This window comes from Drosophila simulans, unplaced genomic scaffold, assembly GCF_016746395.2.
Source record: "Drosophila simulans strain w501 unplaced genomic scaffold, Prin_Dsim_3.1 Segkk87_quiver_pilon, whole genome shotgun sequence".
NCBI lineage: Eukaryota > Metazoa > Arthropoda > Insecta > Diptera > Drosophilidae > Drosophila > Drosophila simulans.
This window is the reverse complement of record NW_025416883.1, coordinates 1286757-1304425: the sequence shown is the minus strand read 5'-3', so window position 1 is coordinate 1304425 and position 17669 is coordinate 1286757. Positions and strand designations below refer to the sequence as shown.

The window sequence follows — 17669 nt, the reverse complement described above, 5'->3', positions numbered from 1 at the left end:
CGTTCCACTTTCTGGCCCATTTCTCAAATGAGTGGAGGTACTCCTGTTTGCCGTCAGCTCCCTCGTATTCGCATTCGGACGTATGAAGTACGCACACGCCATCTGCAAAAAAAGCTATCAGCGTTTTGTTCGCAGTAGATGCAGGGATATCTGTATATGGTAGAGAGAAGCGGCCCTAACTCGCTTCCTTTTTTGGACACCGGCGTTGATTGCTCAACTAGATGTTATGTAGTCATATCATTGGACCTCAAAATCCCGATTGGCGAGGAATGAACGAATGTGCCAGTCACTTTAGCTAAGAGTCCCGATTACCAGACTTTATCGAAGGCCTTCTGTGTGTCGAGAAATACTCCGTATGACTGAAGTAGCCGGTGAAGCTGCTCGATGGTGCTCTGGCCAAATCGGAATCCAAATTGGTGGTCCGGAATAATTTTGTTGGCATCCATATACTTGACAAGTCCATCTATGAGCAGTCTTTCAAAAACCTTTGATATCGAAGGCAGAAGACTAATCGCCCGCTAAGAACTTGGGTCGTACTCCGGATTACCTGGCTTGTGGATAATAGAGTTCCTGGCACCCTTAATATTGCATTGAAGATCAATATCAGTGAAATAAGTGACTTCTGGCTTCCTTAAGTCGGATGGGGCGGATTGGCGGAGAAATGTGCAGAGGGCGAGCTAGTACTTCATCGAACTTATTGGAATCTACCTGTGACGCAGTGTTGAATGCCATGAACCTCTGGGCAAGATGCTCGGCGAATACTTCTGCCTGTTTCTGGGGAGAACGACACCAGTTACCTGCGGCATTCTAAAGCGGAGAAGTTGGCGTCTATGGAGTAGTCCATGTTGGATTCCTTCCTTCCCTTTGACACCCTTATTTTCTAGCCCTAGCTTGTTGGTACCTATTTCACTGGGATTCCATAAGTTGCTGACGAGAATCCTTGGCAGGAGGACAGGAGAGTATGCTACGATCAGCTGACTGGTTCTCAGCTGACTGCGAGATCAGCTGGCGTGACATTGCAGCCCGCTTTCTACAAAACGAAAGGAACGAAAGAGAGAAACAGAAGAGAAAGCTCACGGTCCTAATTTAACGTGTAGCTAAAGTTGTGTGGCTTATGGTGCTACGTCAGCATGAATGTAAAGCGTTATTACCAAACGTATATGATGCATTTTGTGGCTGGAATACTCGCCGAGGTATTCATTGGCTTCAGTCTTGGCTTTGGGCCAGCCCTCTTTTTGGGGTCAATGAAAACTCGACAGCCTTGATATGGACGACGCAGTGTGCGCCTCTCCACAGTTTCTACAGGTAGTAGGAACGTATTTGGTTTTTTTACACTCAGTAGAAGCTTGCTTTTGATCGAACTTGACATGAACATGTTTGTGCGCTCTTTCAGATTCTGATGCCGCGGAAGGGAGACTCCTTTTAACTGGAAAGACTTCTGGACTTTTGCGTTTGCCACTCAGACTTCTTAATTGATACTTTTTCCACTTTGTCCACCTCATTGCTGTTATTATTTCTCATGCTTTTGCAGCCATCTAACAAGAACATTTCGTTTTCTTGCTCTTTATGCAGTCTTTTTGTTAATTATGCATACAAATTTTTCATAGATGAGCATGCCACTATTCTTCGGGTGTGGGAATTCACCAAGTGGTTATTTGTGGGACAATGCCGACGTCTGGTGAAGATAGTTGGCACTGCAATTAGTCAGTTAGCAGACCACTTTTCAAAAAATTTAGCTTGTCGGCCCGCGTGCCTGGTCCGCGCGTCTCACAACCCCTCGCGTTCTCAATTACACCTATTAATTCAGTTTTCACTTTTATTCGGCCCTTAGGACCCTTGCCGCTGCGCCCGCCGCATCTTGAGGCGGTACCGTTGGCCGTCGATGAATAGCAACTTGGTACAGCTCTCTGGTTCTCGGCCTCCTCGACCACTCGGGTCGGCCACTCCTCCTCCGGCCCCTCCCTCCACTGTTCGTTCAGCGACGTCCTTCTGCCACTGCCACTGCGGCCACCCATCTCGATGGAGCGCACCTGTCTGCTCAACGTTCGCCTGTTCCACCTCCGGTTTGTTGCCTCTCATTCCCCAGCCCGTTCTTGCGTCGCTTGCCGCACGCTGCAGTTGGCCATCCTGGCCCTCGCCACTCGTACGACCTCTTCCCCCTCTGACGACATCACCGGGATGACCGTCTCTCTCCCCCTCTGCGCTCACGGATGAAAGGGTGACTACCTCGTTTGCTTCTGGTGGCTTCTCCGCCGGCTCCTCGTCTGACAGTTCCACATCCGAGATCTCCTTCGGATTCTCTGCTCTTACCAGGGAAAAGGATCGCAACGGTGGATTCCAGGATCTGGAATGCAGGAATCGCGACCGGGGCTGTTCCTTGATACCGGTCTCCCGCACCACGCGGTTCTTTTTGACGCCTACTGTCATGCCGAGTTCTTGTTTTTGCGAACGCGAGATTTCATAATTTTTCTGGGATATATAAAAATATTGGGGAATAAAATGAGAAAAAATATAAAAATTAGGGCGTTGGGAAATCTGTAAAAGTTTACAAAACTAATAAAATTATAATATTTTGAAAAATGGTACTTTGGGCGTGGCAGTTTTGGGCGGTCTTAGGACAAAAAGTTTTTTGGCAAATTGATAGAAATTTACGAGACTAATAAAATTATGAAAAAATATCAACAAATGATTCATAAATGTGGGCGTCGCAGTTTTGGCTGGTTTCGGGCCTTAGTGTGCGTGGCAAAAATTTCTTGGCAAGTCCTTAGAAATTTACAAGACTAATAAAAAAAATTAAAAAATATCATTTTTAAAAAGTGTGGGTGTTTGTGGGCGTTAGAGTGGGCGTGTCAACATAGGTAAAAAAATCGTGTGTTGCTTCTTTGTCTCTAAAATCTATATGCTGAACCTCAACTCTCTCGTTTTTATTGTTCCTGAGATTTCGAAGTTCATACGGACAGACGGACATGGCTAGATCGACTCGGCTATTGATCCTGATCAGGTATATACTTTATAATATATACTTTATATAGTCGGAAACGCTTCCTACTGCCTGTTACATACTTTTCAATAAATCTGGTATACCCTTTTACTCAGAGACTTGCATGAATTGATTGACGACGGACGTGTTTTCGATTCGCTCGTGTTCAGACTGCGAATAACTATATTTTCCTAAAAAGCCTCTAGTTTGAAAGTTATTTGCAATTAATTATTGCACATTTTCCATTCCGGAAAGCACTTGTTGCGAGGCGAGCTTTTGGGTCAGCTTTTGAAGAGCTGCGCTACCAGCAAACTGCTTATTGGTGGTTGTCACTGCTACGGACTGTGCCTTGGGACGGTTCAGTGCTGCCAGACCGGTGGATTGGATCAACGGAAGGAGGAGCCACCATCGGAGTAAGTCCGTTGGAGAACGACAGCAGCGCGAGTACCTTGACCGCCAGCAGTGCCTCGAAGAAGTCCAGACGAGCCCCAATGCAGGAGGAGGTACTTGGTGCCAAAAGGCTTGCTCTGGCGGCCACCGACTCGCCCCATGATGCCCCCGTACACGCTGCTCCCGCTACCACCGACCCTGCAGAGGCCCTGGAAGCCAGACCTGCTGATCCCACCCCTGGGTCCGCAAGGAGGTCGCCCCTGCCCTCGGTGTGCGTGTACACTATATGCGTGGTGGAGACGTCATCCGCACACCATCGATAAGCGAGATGAAGAAGGTCGTCGCAAACAAGAAGTTTGCCGAGGTTGGTCTCAAAGTTCAGCTGAACAAGAGCCAACGACCCAAACCGATTTGTGTAAACCTTTTTAGGATAAAAATGGTCAACTTTCATATTTCTGGCGCAACGTAATTTCGTTGTCTCTCGAAAGCCTATCAATTGTGCCAACCATTAGTCAATGAATTGGGCAAGTGAGTATAGAAATAATAAAGTCGAATACGATAGTGACGACGGGCGGGTTTTAGAAATACAAGGCTTTCACCCTGCGACAAATAACACTACAGGCACGGACACTGTCCAGTTACAGTCAATAATATCTGGATCCGTTAGCCAGACCTTAGCTCAGAAAGAAGCTAGGCCGACACACACATTCCGAACACAATTAAATGAGTTTAAATAACAGATGGCGTGTGTGTGGCTTACAAAAAGCTTACAAAAGAATAACTGTAGACCTAAACATTTGATGTGACGTGAAGCTTGACAGTGTAAAGACCAAAGCGTTTATTTCAATTTTGTGAATGACATTTTAAACAGTGAGGGTTGCATGTGTAAGTGTATGTGTCTGTCAATAGCAAAAAAAAAACCATCTTCTACTCAACATTGACTAAAAATATAAGTTGCCTTTCAATAGAAATTATTTGATAATGACTTTTAAAGGCGACTTAAAGTGAGTCCACCGGAGTCCATCAATGAAATGTACCGCATGTTGTGGCTTATTTATTTCTTGTTTAGATAATTGTAATTGCAAATTGCCCTTTTTTCGATTTTGGGAGAAATTTTAGTTTTTAGGACATCACCTATTTTTAACCTGGGGAATAAGAATAAGCGTGTGGTTATAGATTTTAGGAAACTTAACGAAAAACCCATCGCTGACAAGTACCCAATGCCGAATATTTCCATGATATTGGTAAATTTAGGTAAAGCCAAATACTTTACAACGCTATCTTTAAAGTCCGGCTATCACCAGATATATTTGTGCGAACATGACCGCGAGAAGACCTCTTTCTCGGTAAATGGCAAAAAATATAAGATTTGTCGATTACCTTTTGGTCCTACGAGAACAAATTGGCAAATCGTTCTTCGTTTACGTAGCACATGGTAAAAGCCATAAAGGAATACCCAGAACCGACAAATCTATATGAGCATTGGCAATTTTTAGGTCTAGCCAGTTACTATGGTGGTACAAGAACCGACCCAGAAAAGGTAAAAGCCATAAAGGAATACCCAGAACCGAAAAATCTATATGATCTTTAATCATTTTTAGGTCTAGCCTGTTACTATCGATGTTTCGTTAATGACTTTGTGGCAATCGCAAGGCCCCTGCCGAGCTTGTTGAAAGGAGAAAATGGCTCTTTCAACAAACACATTTCAAGAAAAACTCCCATTGAATTCCGTGACTTGCAGAGAAATGAGTTCGAGAGGAAGAGAAATGTCTTGACTTCCGAAAATGTAATTCTCAGATACCCTGCCATTCGATCTGACAACGGCTGCTTCCGCGAATGGTATAGGCGCGGTTCCATCGCAAGAGAAAATACCTACTACAATAATCTCTAGGCTTTAGGCAAGTTACAGCATTATCTGTACGGCACTCGCGAAATCGACATTTATACATACAATTAGCCTTTGGCGTTTGTGAAATCCGATCGGAATTTTAATCCGAAGATAAAAAGATGGAAAGCGTATATTGACGATCACAACGCAAAAACGTATTACAAGAAGTCGTGAACCCCGACGTTGTAAATGCTGTACTCTGCGACTTACCCATTCTGGCAAGCTTCAAATTGAATTAATTGAATTAATTGCGCATTTCTCATATTACGCTCAGCACCTTGCCAACTACATCCTAGTCGTAGACGGAGGTGTGCTTGTATTTGAACAACGTGACTACTTGATGCACTCGAGCAACCTATCCGAATTCAATAGTATGGTATTAAATAAAACAGGAGAGAACGCAATAGTCGAGTTCCCCGCCTATCAGATAGCCGTTACTCAGCTAGTCCAAATGTGTCTGAGAATTTAAAAAATTTTTGGATTATCGGTAGAAATTGGAGAAAAGAAATTGTTTTTTTTTTTCAAATTAATGGGAGGGATAGCTTTAGGCGATTTGTAAGCGTCAGAGTGTTCGTTAAAAAAAATGTTCTCGGCAAATCGATAGAAATTGGCAAATCAACTGATTTAATCCAAAAAATTAAATTATTTCTGAAAACATTTTTCAAAAAGGCTTTTATGCAACTTGATAGAAATTTACCAGACTAATAAAAATATGAAAACTGTTTTCAGAAGTGTGGGCGTGGCAGTTTTGGGTGGTATGTAGGCATTAGAGGGGGCAAGGCAAAAAGTTTTTTTGACAAATCAATTAAAAATGTTCAGGACTAATAAAAATATGAAAAGATATCAAAAAAAATTTTATAAGTGTGGGCGTGGCAGTTTTGGGCGATTTGTGGGCGTGGGAAGATGGGTCCACAGAGTTGCTCTGCGATAAGTAAGCGATTACATAATTTTATGATGATTCAAAAAAACTTAAAATAAGGAGTTGGAGTTGATGATAGGGACTTTTCGATATGTAACGTGATATGGCTATAATTTTGGGTGGCCCCCCTTTGGGAATCCTGTTGAGCGATCTGGCCGTTTGAATTATCCCGATTTTCTCCGGGATTACTCTAAAATTGTCCGGATTATATCCGATAGCCCAAGACGGGAGAGGATTATAATATATGAAATGGAGTGGGCGGAAAAATCCTGGGTGTGGGTTGCTGCGGTTGCTGCTGATTTTTTTCCCTGTAATGAAACACTCGGGATCGACTTCACGAGAATTCCGGTCTTTATTCGCGCACTTGTAACTTAAGACTACCTTAACATTAACAGTAGCAATACCGCGGGACCGCGGAGTGGTGAATACCTTGCGGGAAGGGAGGAGAGCGAGAGAAGAGAAGGAGAGCGCGAGCAGCGGTGCTTGCGAGCCGTGGAGGAGCTTCGAGTAAAAGCATTGGCCGCTTACACTGCCGCTCAACTGTTTGCGCCCTTCTGGCGTGAACATTCTCCCCCCCCTTGCGTAGGCAAAGGTATCCCTGGCCGGCTAGACATCAGGATCGGCCTCTTCATTCCGTGCACGCTCCAGAAACGGTCCATCCGAACACCGTGTTCTGCGCGACGGGCAAGCCATCATCAATTTTTAGGAACCCCGGTTGGATCAAGTTGGCATATACATCTGATCCCAACACGAGGGAGATGGAGGCCGGCCGGTGGAAGCGCTCGTCCGCGAGACGAACACCGTCAAACTTGGCCCTGGCGGCGTCGCTCAGAGCTTGGATGGGTGTCCGGATCCTTAGGCTGGGTTCGACCTTCAGGACGACGTTGAGTCGGAAGGTGCTTGTTCGGGACCGGAGTGTCACCGAGCAGACCTCGTTGCCTCCCAGCCGGGCGATGGGCAGCCGGAACGCAGCCGCCAACGACCGGTCGATGCTGCTCACCGGCATGCATGGGTCGATCATGGCCCCGGTCTCGAAGGTCTTCGAGCCCGTGTCCAGCACGACGATGGCTGTAGGCAGAATGGGAACAGCCTTCTGCTGCCCCGTTGCCACCGCCGGAGACGCGACGGAGACCTTCGGACGCCGTTGATTGTTGGCGACTGGGGCTGGTGGCGGAATGCGGGAAATCCGGACCGGACGAGGTGCAGCGGGATGGCGCTCTCTGCGCGTCGGAGCTGGTAGCGCTGCTGGGGACGGAGCGGGACGGACCTCGTGCATGTGGAGTAGAGTGTGGTGGTTTCCTCCACACTTCTTGCATCCCTCTTGGCTTCGGCAGTCTCCTCCTGAGTGCTGATGGGCGAGGCAGTTCGAGCAGTACTTATTAATAAGTACTGCCCGAAGGCGCTTTTCAGCGCTCAGTTTGTGGAACCTCTTGCACTTCCGAAGTGCATGGATTCCAGAGCAGACTCGGCAGCGGTAGGATTTGATACCTCGAGTACGTCTGCTTTCCAACGACTGGGTGGCACGAGGTCGCGGAGCCATTATTGGAGGAAGTGAGTAAGTCTGCCAATAAAAGAAATGAAGAAGCTTAGTATGAGCCGACTACTCTTTTGGCCCCGGAATGGGGGAAGTGCCCTAATCCCTAGGAACGGAGGACTCTTTGTCCTCCATCGGTAGCAGAATAACCTTGTGGACAGGGCGTTTTATGGTGCCGCGAGACGTACGGATCTCGACGACTCGAATGCGGTCGTCGGCTCCTGGAAAGGCAGAAACGATTCTGCCGAGCCGCCATTCGTGCGGTGGTAGATTGTCCTCCTTGACAACTACCATATCGTCGGCTTGGAGATTCCTGGTCGGAAATTGCCATTTGCTTCGTTTATGGAGTTCCTTAAGATACTCCTCTTTCCACCGTGCACTAAACTGCTGATGTTGTGCCTTGAGGTGTTGCCATCGATTTATTATCGACTTGGCTTCGCCCTTTATCTCGGGTTCCGCCGTGGAAAGCAACGGCCCTCCAATAAGGAAATGGCCTGGTGTGAGGGCCAGCAAATCTGAGGGATCTTCGGACATAGGGGAGAGGGGTCTAGAGTTGAGGCAAGCCTCAATCTTAGCGAGAAGTGTCGCCAGCTCCTCAAATGTATATTTGCGGGCTGACGTCGATTTAAGGAACAGGGTTTTGAAACTTTTCACCCCTGCTTCCCACAAACCCCCCATATGTGGAGCCCCGGGTGGGATGAATCGCCATACGAGTCCCTGATGGCTATATGCATCAGTCACGGACTCTTTGATGGCTTGGAGAAAGTCCCTGGAAATCAAAGTTGCCGCCCCCACAAAGGTCTTACCATTATCCGAATGGACCCGTTGAGGACAACCGCGCCTCGCTACGAAACGAGCGAAGGCCGCTAGAAATTTCTCGGTTGTTAGATCGGAAGTGGGTTCCAAATGGATAGCCTTCGTGGAAAAGCACACAAACACACAAACATATCCCTTCGTTATGAGACACGCTCTCCCTGTATAGTTTTTTATTTCGAACGGGCCGGCATAGTCGATACCCGTGTAGGTGAACGCCCTAGAGAAGGAGACTCTATCTGTCGGGAAATCGCCCATCAGCTGTGTTTGGAGTCTCTTCTTGTAAATCGTGCAAATCTTACAAGGATTGACCACAGCCTTCACCAGATTCTTGATTTTAGGAATCCAATACTTCGATCGGATCAGGCGTACGATCAATTGACTACCGCCATGAAGAGTAATCTGGTGAGTAAATTGGACGACAAGGCGCGACAGTCTACAGTTATAGGGGAGAATAATCGGATGACGTTCATCATATTGCAGGGTTTTGGAGGCAGTGAGACGGCCGCACGCCCTTAACAGGCCGTGTTGGTCAATGAACGGGAACAAATTCACCAACGGACTTGACACTGGAAGAGGCCTTTTCTCGGTCAGATGCTGAAGCTCTTGGCCATATGCTCTGCGCTGCGCAATGGAGGTCAGAGTTCGTTCTGCCCCTCGGATCTCTTCACTTGTAGGGCGTGAGTTGGGCAAGAACGAACCTTTGCGGCAGCGTTTAAGGAAGCGTTGAACATAGACCAGAACTCGCAGGGCCTTGTCCAACTTGGAGAAACGCTCGAGAAAGTCGATGGACGGGGCCTTGACAAAATGCACTTTGACCGCGCGCTGCTCTAGCTCGGTCACTGGAAGAGTGTCACTTTGTGCTGGCCATAGCTCTCGTGGCCCTTGCAGCCACTCTGGTCCGTGCCACCAGAGATGGTTATCTGCCAATTCATGTAAGGATACGCCTCGACTGGCTAGATCGGCGGAGTTTTGTTCTGAGCGAACGTGTGCCCAACAGTCGACTGGCGTCGCCTGCGTGATCTTGGCAACTCTGTTGGCCACAAATGTGGTCCAGTTGCACGCAGGCTTTCGTAGCCAGGCTAAGACGATTGTGGAATCTGTCCAGCAGCGGATATTTGAACTGGCGGAGGGCATGTGCGGGAGGATTGCTGTCACCATTTCGGTTAACAGCACGGCACCACAGAGCTCTAGCCGAGGAAGGGAGACGGTTTTTACCGGGGCCACTCGTGTTTTGGCTGTAAGCAGGCGAGTCAGGATCTTTTGCCCCACCTCGACGCGGATGTATATCGCCGCTCCATAGGCTCTCTGGGACGCGTCACAGAAACCGTGGTGCTCTATGATTACCTCAGGCTGGTACCAGATCCATCTCGGAACGCGGATCTGGTTGAGGTCGGAATACTCGGCTAAAAACGATTGCCACCGCTGACACATTTCAGTGGGAAGCTTATCGTCCCAGCCTAAGTTTTGCAACCAAATCTCCTGCATGAACATTTTTGAACGGATTATGAACGGCGCGAGCCACCCGGCAGGATCGAACAACCTAGCGATTTGGGACAAAACTTCTCGCTTTGTATAGGAGGGTTCCACAACTATGTCTGGAGGAACGAAATAGAATTCGTCGGACTTTGCCCTCCACCGAATACCGAGCGTCTTGGCCGTGCTTTCGGCATCGATGTCGAGGAACTCGCTATGAAGGAGGTGTTCGGCCGGGACGTCTTTAAGGACGCCTTTGTTGTTCGAGGTCCACTTTCTCAGCGGAAACCCGGAGGCACTTAGGGCTGCTTGCAACTCTCGAATTGAACTTTGGGCTTCGATTACGGAATTCGCCCCTGCCAGAACGTCGTCGACGTACATGTGCTGCTGGATGATGCGGCTGGCATTTGGAAATGGCACTTGGATATCCTCTGCCAGCTGTTGCAAGACTCGAATGGCGAGGAAGGGGGCGCAGTTGACCCCGAAGGTAACTGTTTTTAATTCGAAGTCTCGGATATCTCCTTCCTTGTTTCGGAACAGAATTCTCTGAAACGGGGTATGTTTCGGATCGACCCAGATCTGACGATACATTTTCGTGATGTCTGCACTGAAGACGTATTGAAAATAACGCCATTTCAGGACCTGGATCGTTAGATCGGATTGTAGGACTGGACCAGCATGAAGAATATCATTTAAGCTGGTCCCATTTGCCGACGGACTTGAAGCGTTGAATACAACGCGAAGCTTTGTAGTGGTGCTTTCGGGCTTAACTACCGCGTGATGAGGAAGATGATACGATGGAGAATTGTGAGTCGGCGGAACTTCTTTCATATGACCCAGATCCAGGTACTCCTGGATCACGCTGTCATATTGCTCTTTTAATGGAAAGTCTCTTTTTAAACGATTTTCGTTTCTAAGAAACTGAGCTAGCGCAATGGACCTTGAATATCCTAAATCGGATCCGATATTCTCGGGATCCCGGAACGGGAGCGTCACCACGTATCTCCCGCTTGCGTCTTTTGTCGTTGTTTGGAGGAAGTTCCTTTCACAATAGGAGTCCGACTCTTTTACCATCTTTACTGGTAGATCCTCCACCTCCCAGAACTTGCTGAGAAGCGTGTCGAGCGTATCAGGGTCGCCTATTTCATGCACCTGGGTCGTGAAGGGTGCGACCCGTTTCGGCTTGCCCTTGGAAATCGGCCCCGTTAGCACCCACCCGAAAATAGTTTCTTGGCCCAGGAGCGAGCCGCAAATATTTTGTCGGGTGCCATCCATCATTATGGATGGTAGAATGTCAGCCCCGATCAATACATCAATTTGAGAGCTCTCAAAAAAGGTAGGATCTGCCCAGCGGAGTGCGGGCAGGTCCTTCAAAGAATTCCGAGGGATCGGATAGGAGGGCAGTTTGCCTGAGAGCTCCGGAAGGACGTAAGCTTCAGTGTCTAACTGTAGACCTGGCTTAGTAGGAGAGCGAATCCCGAAGTGACACAGCTTCGAGGACTTCGCGGAGACTGAATGATTTAACCCGGAGACTTGGGTCTGGGTGTTGCGGAATGGCAACTTGATGAGGTTGAACAGGCGTTCTGAAATGAACGTCGCCTCGGATCCCGAGTCGATTAAGGCTCGGGCTCGGTAGCTCATCCCCAAATGGCACACGTCAATCATCGCTGTGCTCAGTAGGACGGCTGAAGTGCCGGACGCGAAAAAAGTTTGCACCGCTGAGGTGCTTGCCGATGCATTTCTGCTAGAGGGTCTCGGAAGTTGCTGTGTAGGGGGCGAGGTTGAGAAACTCGCATTTTCGGAATTTGGGGGGCTGCGATGCAGCAGCGTATGGTGCCTGCCCTTACATGTAAAGCAGCTGTGCGTGCTTGTGCAGTCACGTAGCTGATGACCTCTGGCAAAACAATTCAGACATAGCTGCTTCTTTTTGATATACCCGGAGCGCGAGTCAACAGACATTTGAAGAAAACGCGGGCACAATCTTACCGGATGGTTCTCCTTCGAACATAAGTCACACCCTTTCTGTTTGGTGCTGACCTTTGTCTCGAAGGATTGAAGCCTTTTTGGAACTGCCTGAGTCGGTTTCATATCTTCGATGGCTTCCAATGTCCGATACCTTTCGCTCAGGAAGGCATTCATTTCTTCCCAAGCTGGGATCTCGGATTTAGCAGTTAGCGACTGTTCCCATAAGGACAGGGTCTGCTTGGGCAGTTTGCTCGCGCAAAGGAAAACCAAGATACAATCCCAGTTTTCTGTGGATACCTGGGAATGCTCTAGTGCTGTTAAACACCCCTGAATCGTGGATTGTAGCTCTTTTAGAGCATGACCAGATTCTTGCGAAATTGAGCTCAAGTTAAAAAGAAGCTTGAGCTGGCTGTTGACTAAAAGTCGCTTATTTTGGAACCGATCTCGAAGCGCCTCCCACGCCGAAGCAAAACCATCATTCGTGAGAGGAGATTTCGCCACGATGGCTTTTGCTTCGCCACTTGTTTTGGTAAGGAGGTGGAATAGCTTCTCGACCGGAGTCAACCTGGGGTTGTTTACGTAAATTGCCGTGAATAGGTCCCGGAAAGTGGGCCATCGGAGGTAGTCGCCATCGAAGACTTCCGTGTCGCATGGAGGTAAGCGGCAGCCGGACGAAATTAGCGGCTGAGAGGGTGCTTGCGCGACTTGAGGCGTTGCTCTGTCGATTGTTTCGCCAATTTGTGCTGCACATGACTCGTATACTGAGTAGCAGTAGTCATATTTGGCCTGGAGAATAGGCACTGTGTCGAGGGATCCTTCTTGGGCCATTAGGTCAGAGCATGTTTCGTACTCTCTTTCCACTTTGTCCCATAAGGCTCGCACCTGTTGCAGACGGACTTGTAACGTGTGTAGGGACGGAGAGGCTTGATCAGGAGTGTTGATCTTCGCTTCGAAAAGGCTTACGCGATCGCTGACGGCGATGAATTTATGCAACGCTGCGTTTGCGGGCGTTGGCTGCTCAGAGGATGCCATTTTTCTTGTGTTAGAGCGTGTGACGCGGAGGAAATCAGTCCCGACAGCGGAGGGACTCTCGGATTTTCTCGATAGAGAAGACTCACTAGACGCTCGCGTCACTGGTCGGGAAATGACCAACCTAGGAGTTGTCTTCGAACTGGTCGATGGCGAACCCTTTGCTTTCGGAGTGGGAGTCGCGGGTTTGACCCTAGGACTAACGGACTTGGGTGCTGGCTTACCGCGAGTGGATAGCGGAGATTGCGGGTTGAACTTTTGTTCTTTTCCAGGTGCGGTGGTCTTTTTCTTGTCTCCCTCTAGGGGCATGCTCAGCTATGCCCAAAGAGAAGGAAGTCAAGAAGGCCTGCACGCCGCAAACAAAAAAAAAAAAATGTGGAATTGAGAAAAAAAGAACCAGATACGGAGGGCACCAAAATCTGGATAGACAAAGGATCCCGTCGGAATTCGGGAGAAAGTTGCAATTGGGATCTGGAGATTGGAGCACGAAAGAAACAAAAATCGCAGTCTTTGTGAAATAAGGCCCAATAGATCTTCAATCAACTTGAAAAAAGCTTAAATGAAGCACAATATAGCTAAAATTCAGTGTGAAAAAAAAATAGCTAGGAGGATTCACAAAAGAAAACCAACAGCTAGAGTGAAGTCCACAAGAAGATATAGCTATATTGGTGGTCCAGAAAAACAATAGCTCAAATTTATATAAAAACAAAAACTATGAATTGACGTTTCTGAAAAAATCGCTAAAAAATTGCTACCAGCTGGAGTCTGGAAAATAGCCAAGGATTTATAAAAAAAATCACTATCGACTGGAAATCCCAAAAAAATAGCTAATATATGGAAAATAGCTAGAAAATTCAAGTTTAAATTTATAAAAATAGCTACCGGATTTAGGACCACAATTTTATTATTTTAATTTAGGAACCAGAAATGGGAGCCAGAAATAGCTTGTAAAAAAAAAAAAAAAATTATTATTTGGGTTAAATAATTATTAAATAATAATTATTAAATAATAATCAATAATAATAATAATTAAAACAGTCGTTTATTTCCCTTTTTTTTTTTTATTAAATTATTTATTTTTAAATTTTATCGTCGGACTTTTTTTTATTTTATTTTATGTCTCGACAATAGGGTATTCTCTCGTCGCTATGCGCTGGTTTTTGTCAGGGCAATAACGAACAAAGAGGAGACGAAAGAACTTGCACTTGGAAAGTCTGCGTAAGTCGCGACTGTGTGTATGTCAATATCGTTGGAAGCTAGGTCTGACAATGGATATGTCGTAATGTATGTGTATATGGCTATGGGTATTTGTGTGGATGTGAACTTTATTTGGAATATTTTGTATGTGAATATATTGGGTGAATATATGTATGTTTATATTTAATTTACAATAATTATATATTTAATATATATGTGTATATTTAATTTAATTTAGTTTTATTTGTATTGGGTTGTATATTTTATTGAGGCACACACAAAAAAAAACAGCAGTTTAGCAGCGGACGATAACAGTGAATTTTGGACAGTGTATATATGTGTGTACATGCGCTTGGATATCAGCGGAGCACCGTAATTAGGAGGCCGGTATTGGCAAAGTGCTTGTTTATGCACTTAAAAAAAAAGTAATCACGGTGGCTGGGCGCATGTACTTATATATTTTCACTTTTCACTTGATACGGATGGACGGAAAGAATAAACGCCGTTGGAAAAACGAAAATGGCGACCACGGACGGAATAGAATTTAAAGCCGTACTTATCTTGAATTTTCCGCAAGGAGCGCTGGCAGGATCAGAGCTCATCCGGCTCGAAGGACCATGAAATGGAGTGGGCGGAAAAATCCTGGGTGTGGGTTGCTGCGGTTGCTGCTGATTTTTTTCCCTGTAATGAAACACTCGGGATCGACTTCACGAGAATTCCGGTCTTTATTCGCGCACTTGTAACTTAAGACTACCTTAACATTAACAGTAGCAATACCGCGGGACCGCGGAGTGGTGAATACCTTGCGGGAAGGGAGGAGAGCGAGAGAAGAGAAGGAGAGCGCGAGCAGCGGTGCTTGCGAGCCGTGGAGGAGCTTCGAGTAAAAGCATTGGCCGCTTACACTGCCGCTCAACTGTTTGCGCCCTTCTGGCGTGAACAATATATAATATATAAAATATGGCGACCATGATTGGATACAAATCATAGCTCAATCGCAGACATACCGATGCGCCCGCATGTCGCCTCCTAGGCAATTTTCAATTAAATATCTGTGTGTGGAATTATTAAAAACAATGAGTTCAAAGGTTTAGTTTCACGTAAAGATATTTATTTTGTTTAAATTTTCCCTAGAATAACCAGTATGCCGACATAAAGGGCCCCGGGTAATATTATATTGGGAGTCGGGAAATAAATATTCTGTGGAGCCTGTCTGCCGTTACCTCGCCTCCTTAAATTCAGCTATATTTTTTGAAAACTTACTTGTCCACTACACTAGGGAGTCACTATCTCCCCCGAGGCGAATGCGATGCCGCCGGTGAATTAGTTCCAAACCTTCGAATTGCCGATCGGTTCCTACGGGATCATGACTCCCGTAGAATCCGTGGACGGTCTAAGGGCATCGACCGACACGATTGTTTACGAAGGCCGCCAAGAGCGGAAGCTAGGATATATTATTCAATTAGACTTAGTTCAACTTTGGGTCACGAAAAGCTGGTTAGCCTGACAGGGGAAACAACACACATCCACGTATAGTTGCACGTCCCTTCTGATCCCTTGGAGCTAGACAGGGTTACGTGGCCCTACGTACAGTATGCCAAGAAACTGTTTACAACCTGTGTAATAAGTTGAATATTTCACAATGTGAAAACAGTTTCTTGACATACTGTATGTAAATACGTCAACAGTTATGCAGTCTTAACAAGCACTGCCAATTGCGCGGCACTTTTCCGCGGTGGGTTGTAGCCCGTAAAGGAATCCCGCCCATTTGCTTTGACCATTTAAAAAGCAGTTGACGATCTTAGGGTGAACGCTGCCTGATGAGATATCAAAACAAATAAAAGAATTATATTTATGCGTTATAAAACAAGAAAGCATACCAGAATGTTTTAGTAAGTGTCTGTAGGGGAGATTGAGCCGTCCTAGTTGTCTGAAACGACACCGACGTGTGGAAAATGGGTAGGTATGGTAGTTTTTTTTAATTATTTCGTTTGTTAACCTTTTTCTGCATATATGCTTGTTAGAGATCGTATGTAGAGTCCTGAGACGTCGATAGTTATCGATGTTTATGTTGCGAGCTTTGTGGTACGGGGAAAACTCTGCCCTCAGGCTTACGCCTGACCTAGCGCCGCTGACACTAAGGAAGGAAAGCCCTTCGTCACAAATGTCAGTAAATGTCATAAACGGGAATGTCATTTGATGAAACCTTCCGTCATCCAAACGTTAAGCGTCATTTGTTTCAAACTATGGGATGTTTCGGCGTTCTCGGTGATCACTAGTTATTACTTTATTGAGGAATGATGAGGAAATGTAAACACGTGTTAACACATAAGGTGTTTGGGTTGTATTAAATATTTTTTATTAAAAAAAAATAAATTTTTAAACGAAATATGAATTTATTGGCAAAAATAGTTTTTTCGTTGTAAAGAAATATTACAATATATGTTTGTTTTTCTAAAGTTACGACAAGGCATTTACTATAACAAATTTAATAACACCTTGCCAAACTATCATGCTTCCCAAGTAGCAGTGTGGACTGCTCTCTCCAGATGCGATATGGCTGTTTATCGACATATGTACAACTTTTATTTTGTTATCTTGACATTTTAAATGATATCGATAATTTTATATAAAAGCAAACATTTTTAGGAGATGATGCGAAAGGCATTTCAAATAGATATAAATATTTACTAATTTAAAATGTTCTATGAGCACATTATTTTGGCCAAGAAAGGCCCCCTAGCCAGGATCTGGTTGGCAGCACATTGGGACAAAAAAATTACAAAGGCCCATGTATTTGAAACTAATATTGAAAAATCAGTGGAAGGCATTTTGCAACCGAAAGTAAAATTAGCGCTGAGAACGTCTGGACATTTATTGCTAGGTGTTGTTCGCATTTATTCAAGAAAAGCGAAGTATTTATTAGCTGATTGCAATGAAGCCTTCGTCAAGATTAAGGTAAATTGATTTTCTGATAATTGTAATAAAATCCAAATAAAATAATGTATTCAAATTTGATTATAGATGGCTTTTCGACCAGGCATGGTCGACTTACCAGAAGGGCACAGAGAAGCTAATGTTAATGCAATAACACTCCCAGAAGTTTTTCATGACTTTGATACAGCATTGCCCGAATTAAACGATATTGATATTGAGGCTCAGTTTTCTATAAATCAGTCTAGAGCTGACGAGATAACAATGAGAGAAGATTACGGCAGCTTGTCTCTTTCCTTACAAGATGACGGATTTGGTGATATAGGCTTTGAAGCAGAAACGCCTGAAATTATACGATGCTCTATACCTTCAAATATCAATGTAAGTATTTTTGAATCTTTTGCTTATATGAATTTATTATAAATACTCACATACTAAACCGCCCAAACCTGCCTCGCCCCACTTCTGAAAATTGCTAAAATTTCGTGTTCGCATTTCCACTAGATGAGTATGATGATTTGTTTTTATTTGTCTATTACAATTTCTA

General features: G+C 45.6%; 4 protein-coding genes across 7 annotated transcripts in view; 1 reads left to right on the top strand and 3 right to left on the bottom strand.

Moving 5' to 3' along the window:
* Positions 1 to 392: 392 nt before the first annotated feature.
* On the bottom strand, positions 393 to 16676 carry LOC27207910. 2 transcript variants are annotated; one of them, XM_016183541.3, is made up of 4 exons: positions 16188 to 16676; positions 16069 to 16118; positions 15452 to 16005; positions 393 to 2469 (listed from the first exon to the last, which is right to left on the bottom strand). In XM_016183541.3, the coding sequence occupies exon 4, from the start codon at positions 2425 to 2427 to the stop codon at positions 1828 to 1830; it is 600 nt and encodes a 199-aa protein (XP_016033111.2). In that variant the 5' UTR covers positions 2428 to 2469; positions 15452 to 16005; positions 16069 to 16118; positions 16188 to 16676; the 3' UTR covers positions 393 to 1827. The 2 variants fall into 2 exon arrangements, with proteins under 2 accessions (XP_016033111.2, XP_044779793.1); XM_044923858.1 differs by having other exon boundaries at positions 15452 to 16001.
* LOC120285675 lies at positions 6640 to 14784 on the bottom strand. The gene is made up of 2 exons (XM_039298313.2): positions 14748 to 14784; positions 6640 to 7738 (listed from the first exon to the last, which is right to left on the bottom strand). Exon 2 carries the CDS (start codon positions 7715 to 7717, stop codon positions 6806 to 6808), a length of 912 nt encoding a protein of 303 aa, XP_039154247.1. The 5' UTR covers positions 7718 to 7738; positions 14748 to 14784; the 3' UTR covers positions 6640 to 6805.
* LOC123327448 lies at positions 8520 to 11665 on the bottom strand. The gene is made up of 4 exons (XM_044923869.1): positions 11455 to 11665; positions 10775 to 10875; positions 8709 to 10642; positions 8520 to 8556 (listed from the first exon to the last, which is right to left on the bottom strand). The coding sequence occupies exons 1-4, from the start codon at positions 11663 to 11665 to the stop codon at positions 8520 to 8522; spliced, it is 2283 nt and encodes a 760-aa protein (XP_044779804.1).
* A 103-nt stretch (positions 16677 to 16779) lies between the features above and the next one.
* The window catches only part of LOC6740360 (double-strand-break repair protein rad21 homolog), a 69472-nt gene continuing 68582 nt past the window's right edge, over positions 16780 to 17669 (top strand). For all 3 annotated transcript variants that reach the window (XR_005544896.2, XM_039298314.2, XM_016179144.3), the window contains exons 1-2: positions 16780 to 17146; positions 17213 to 17503. Coding sequence is in view for 2 of the 3 variants with exons in the window: in XM_039298314.2 (XP_039154248.1) it covers positions 16889 to 17146; positions 17213 to 17503 (549 nt within the window). In the remaining variant the exon portion in view is untranslated. The remainder of the gene's footprint in view (positions 17147 to 17212; positions 17504 to 17669) is intronic.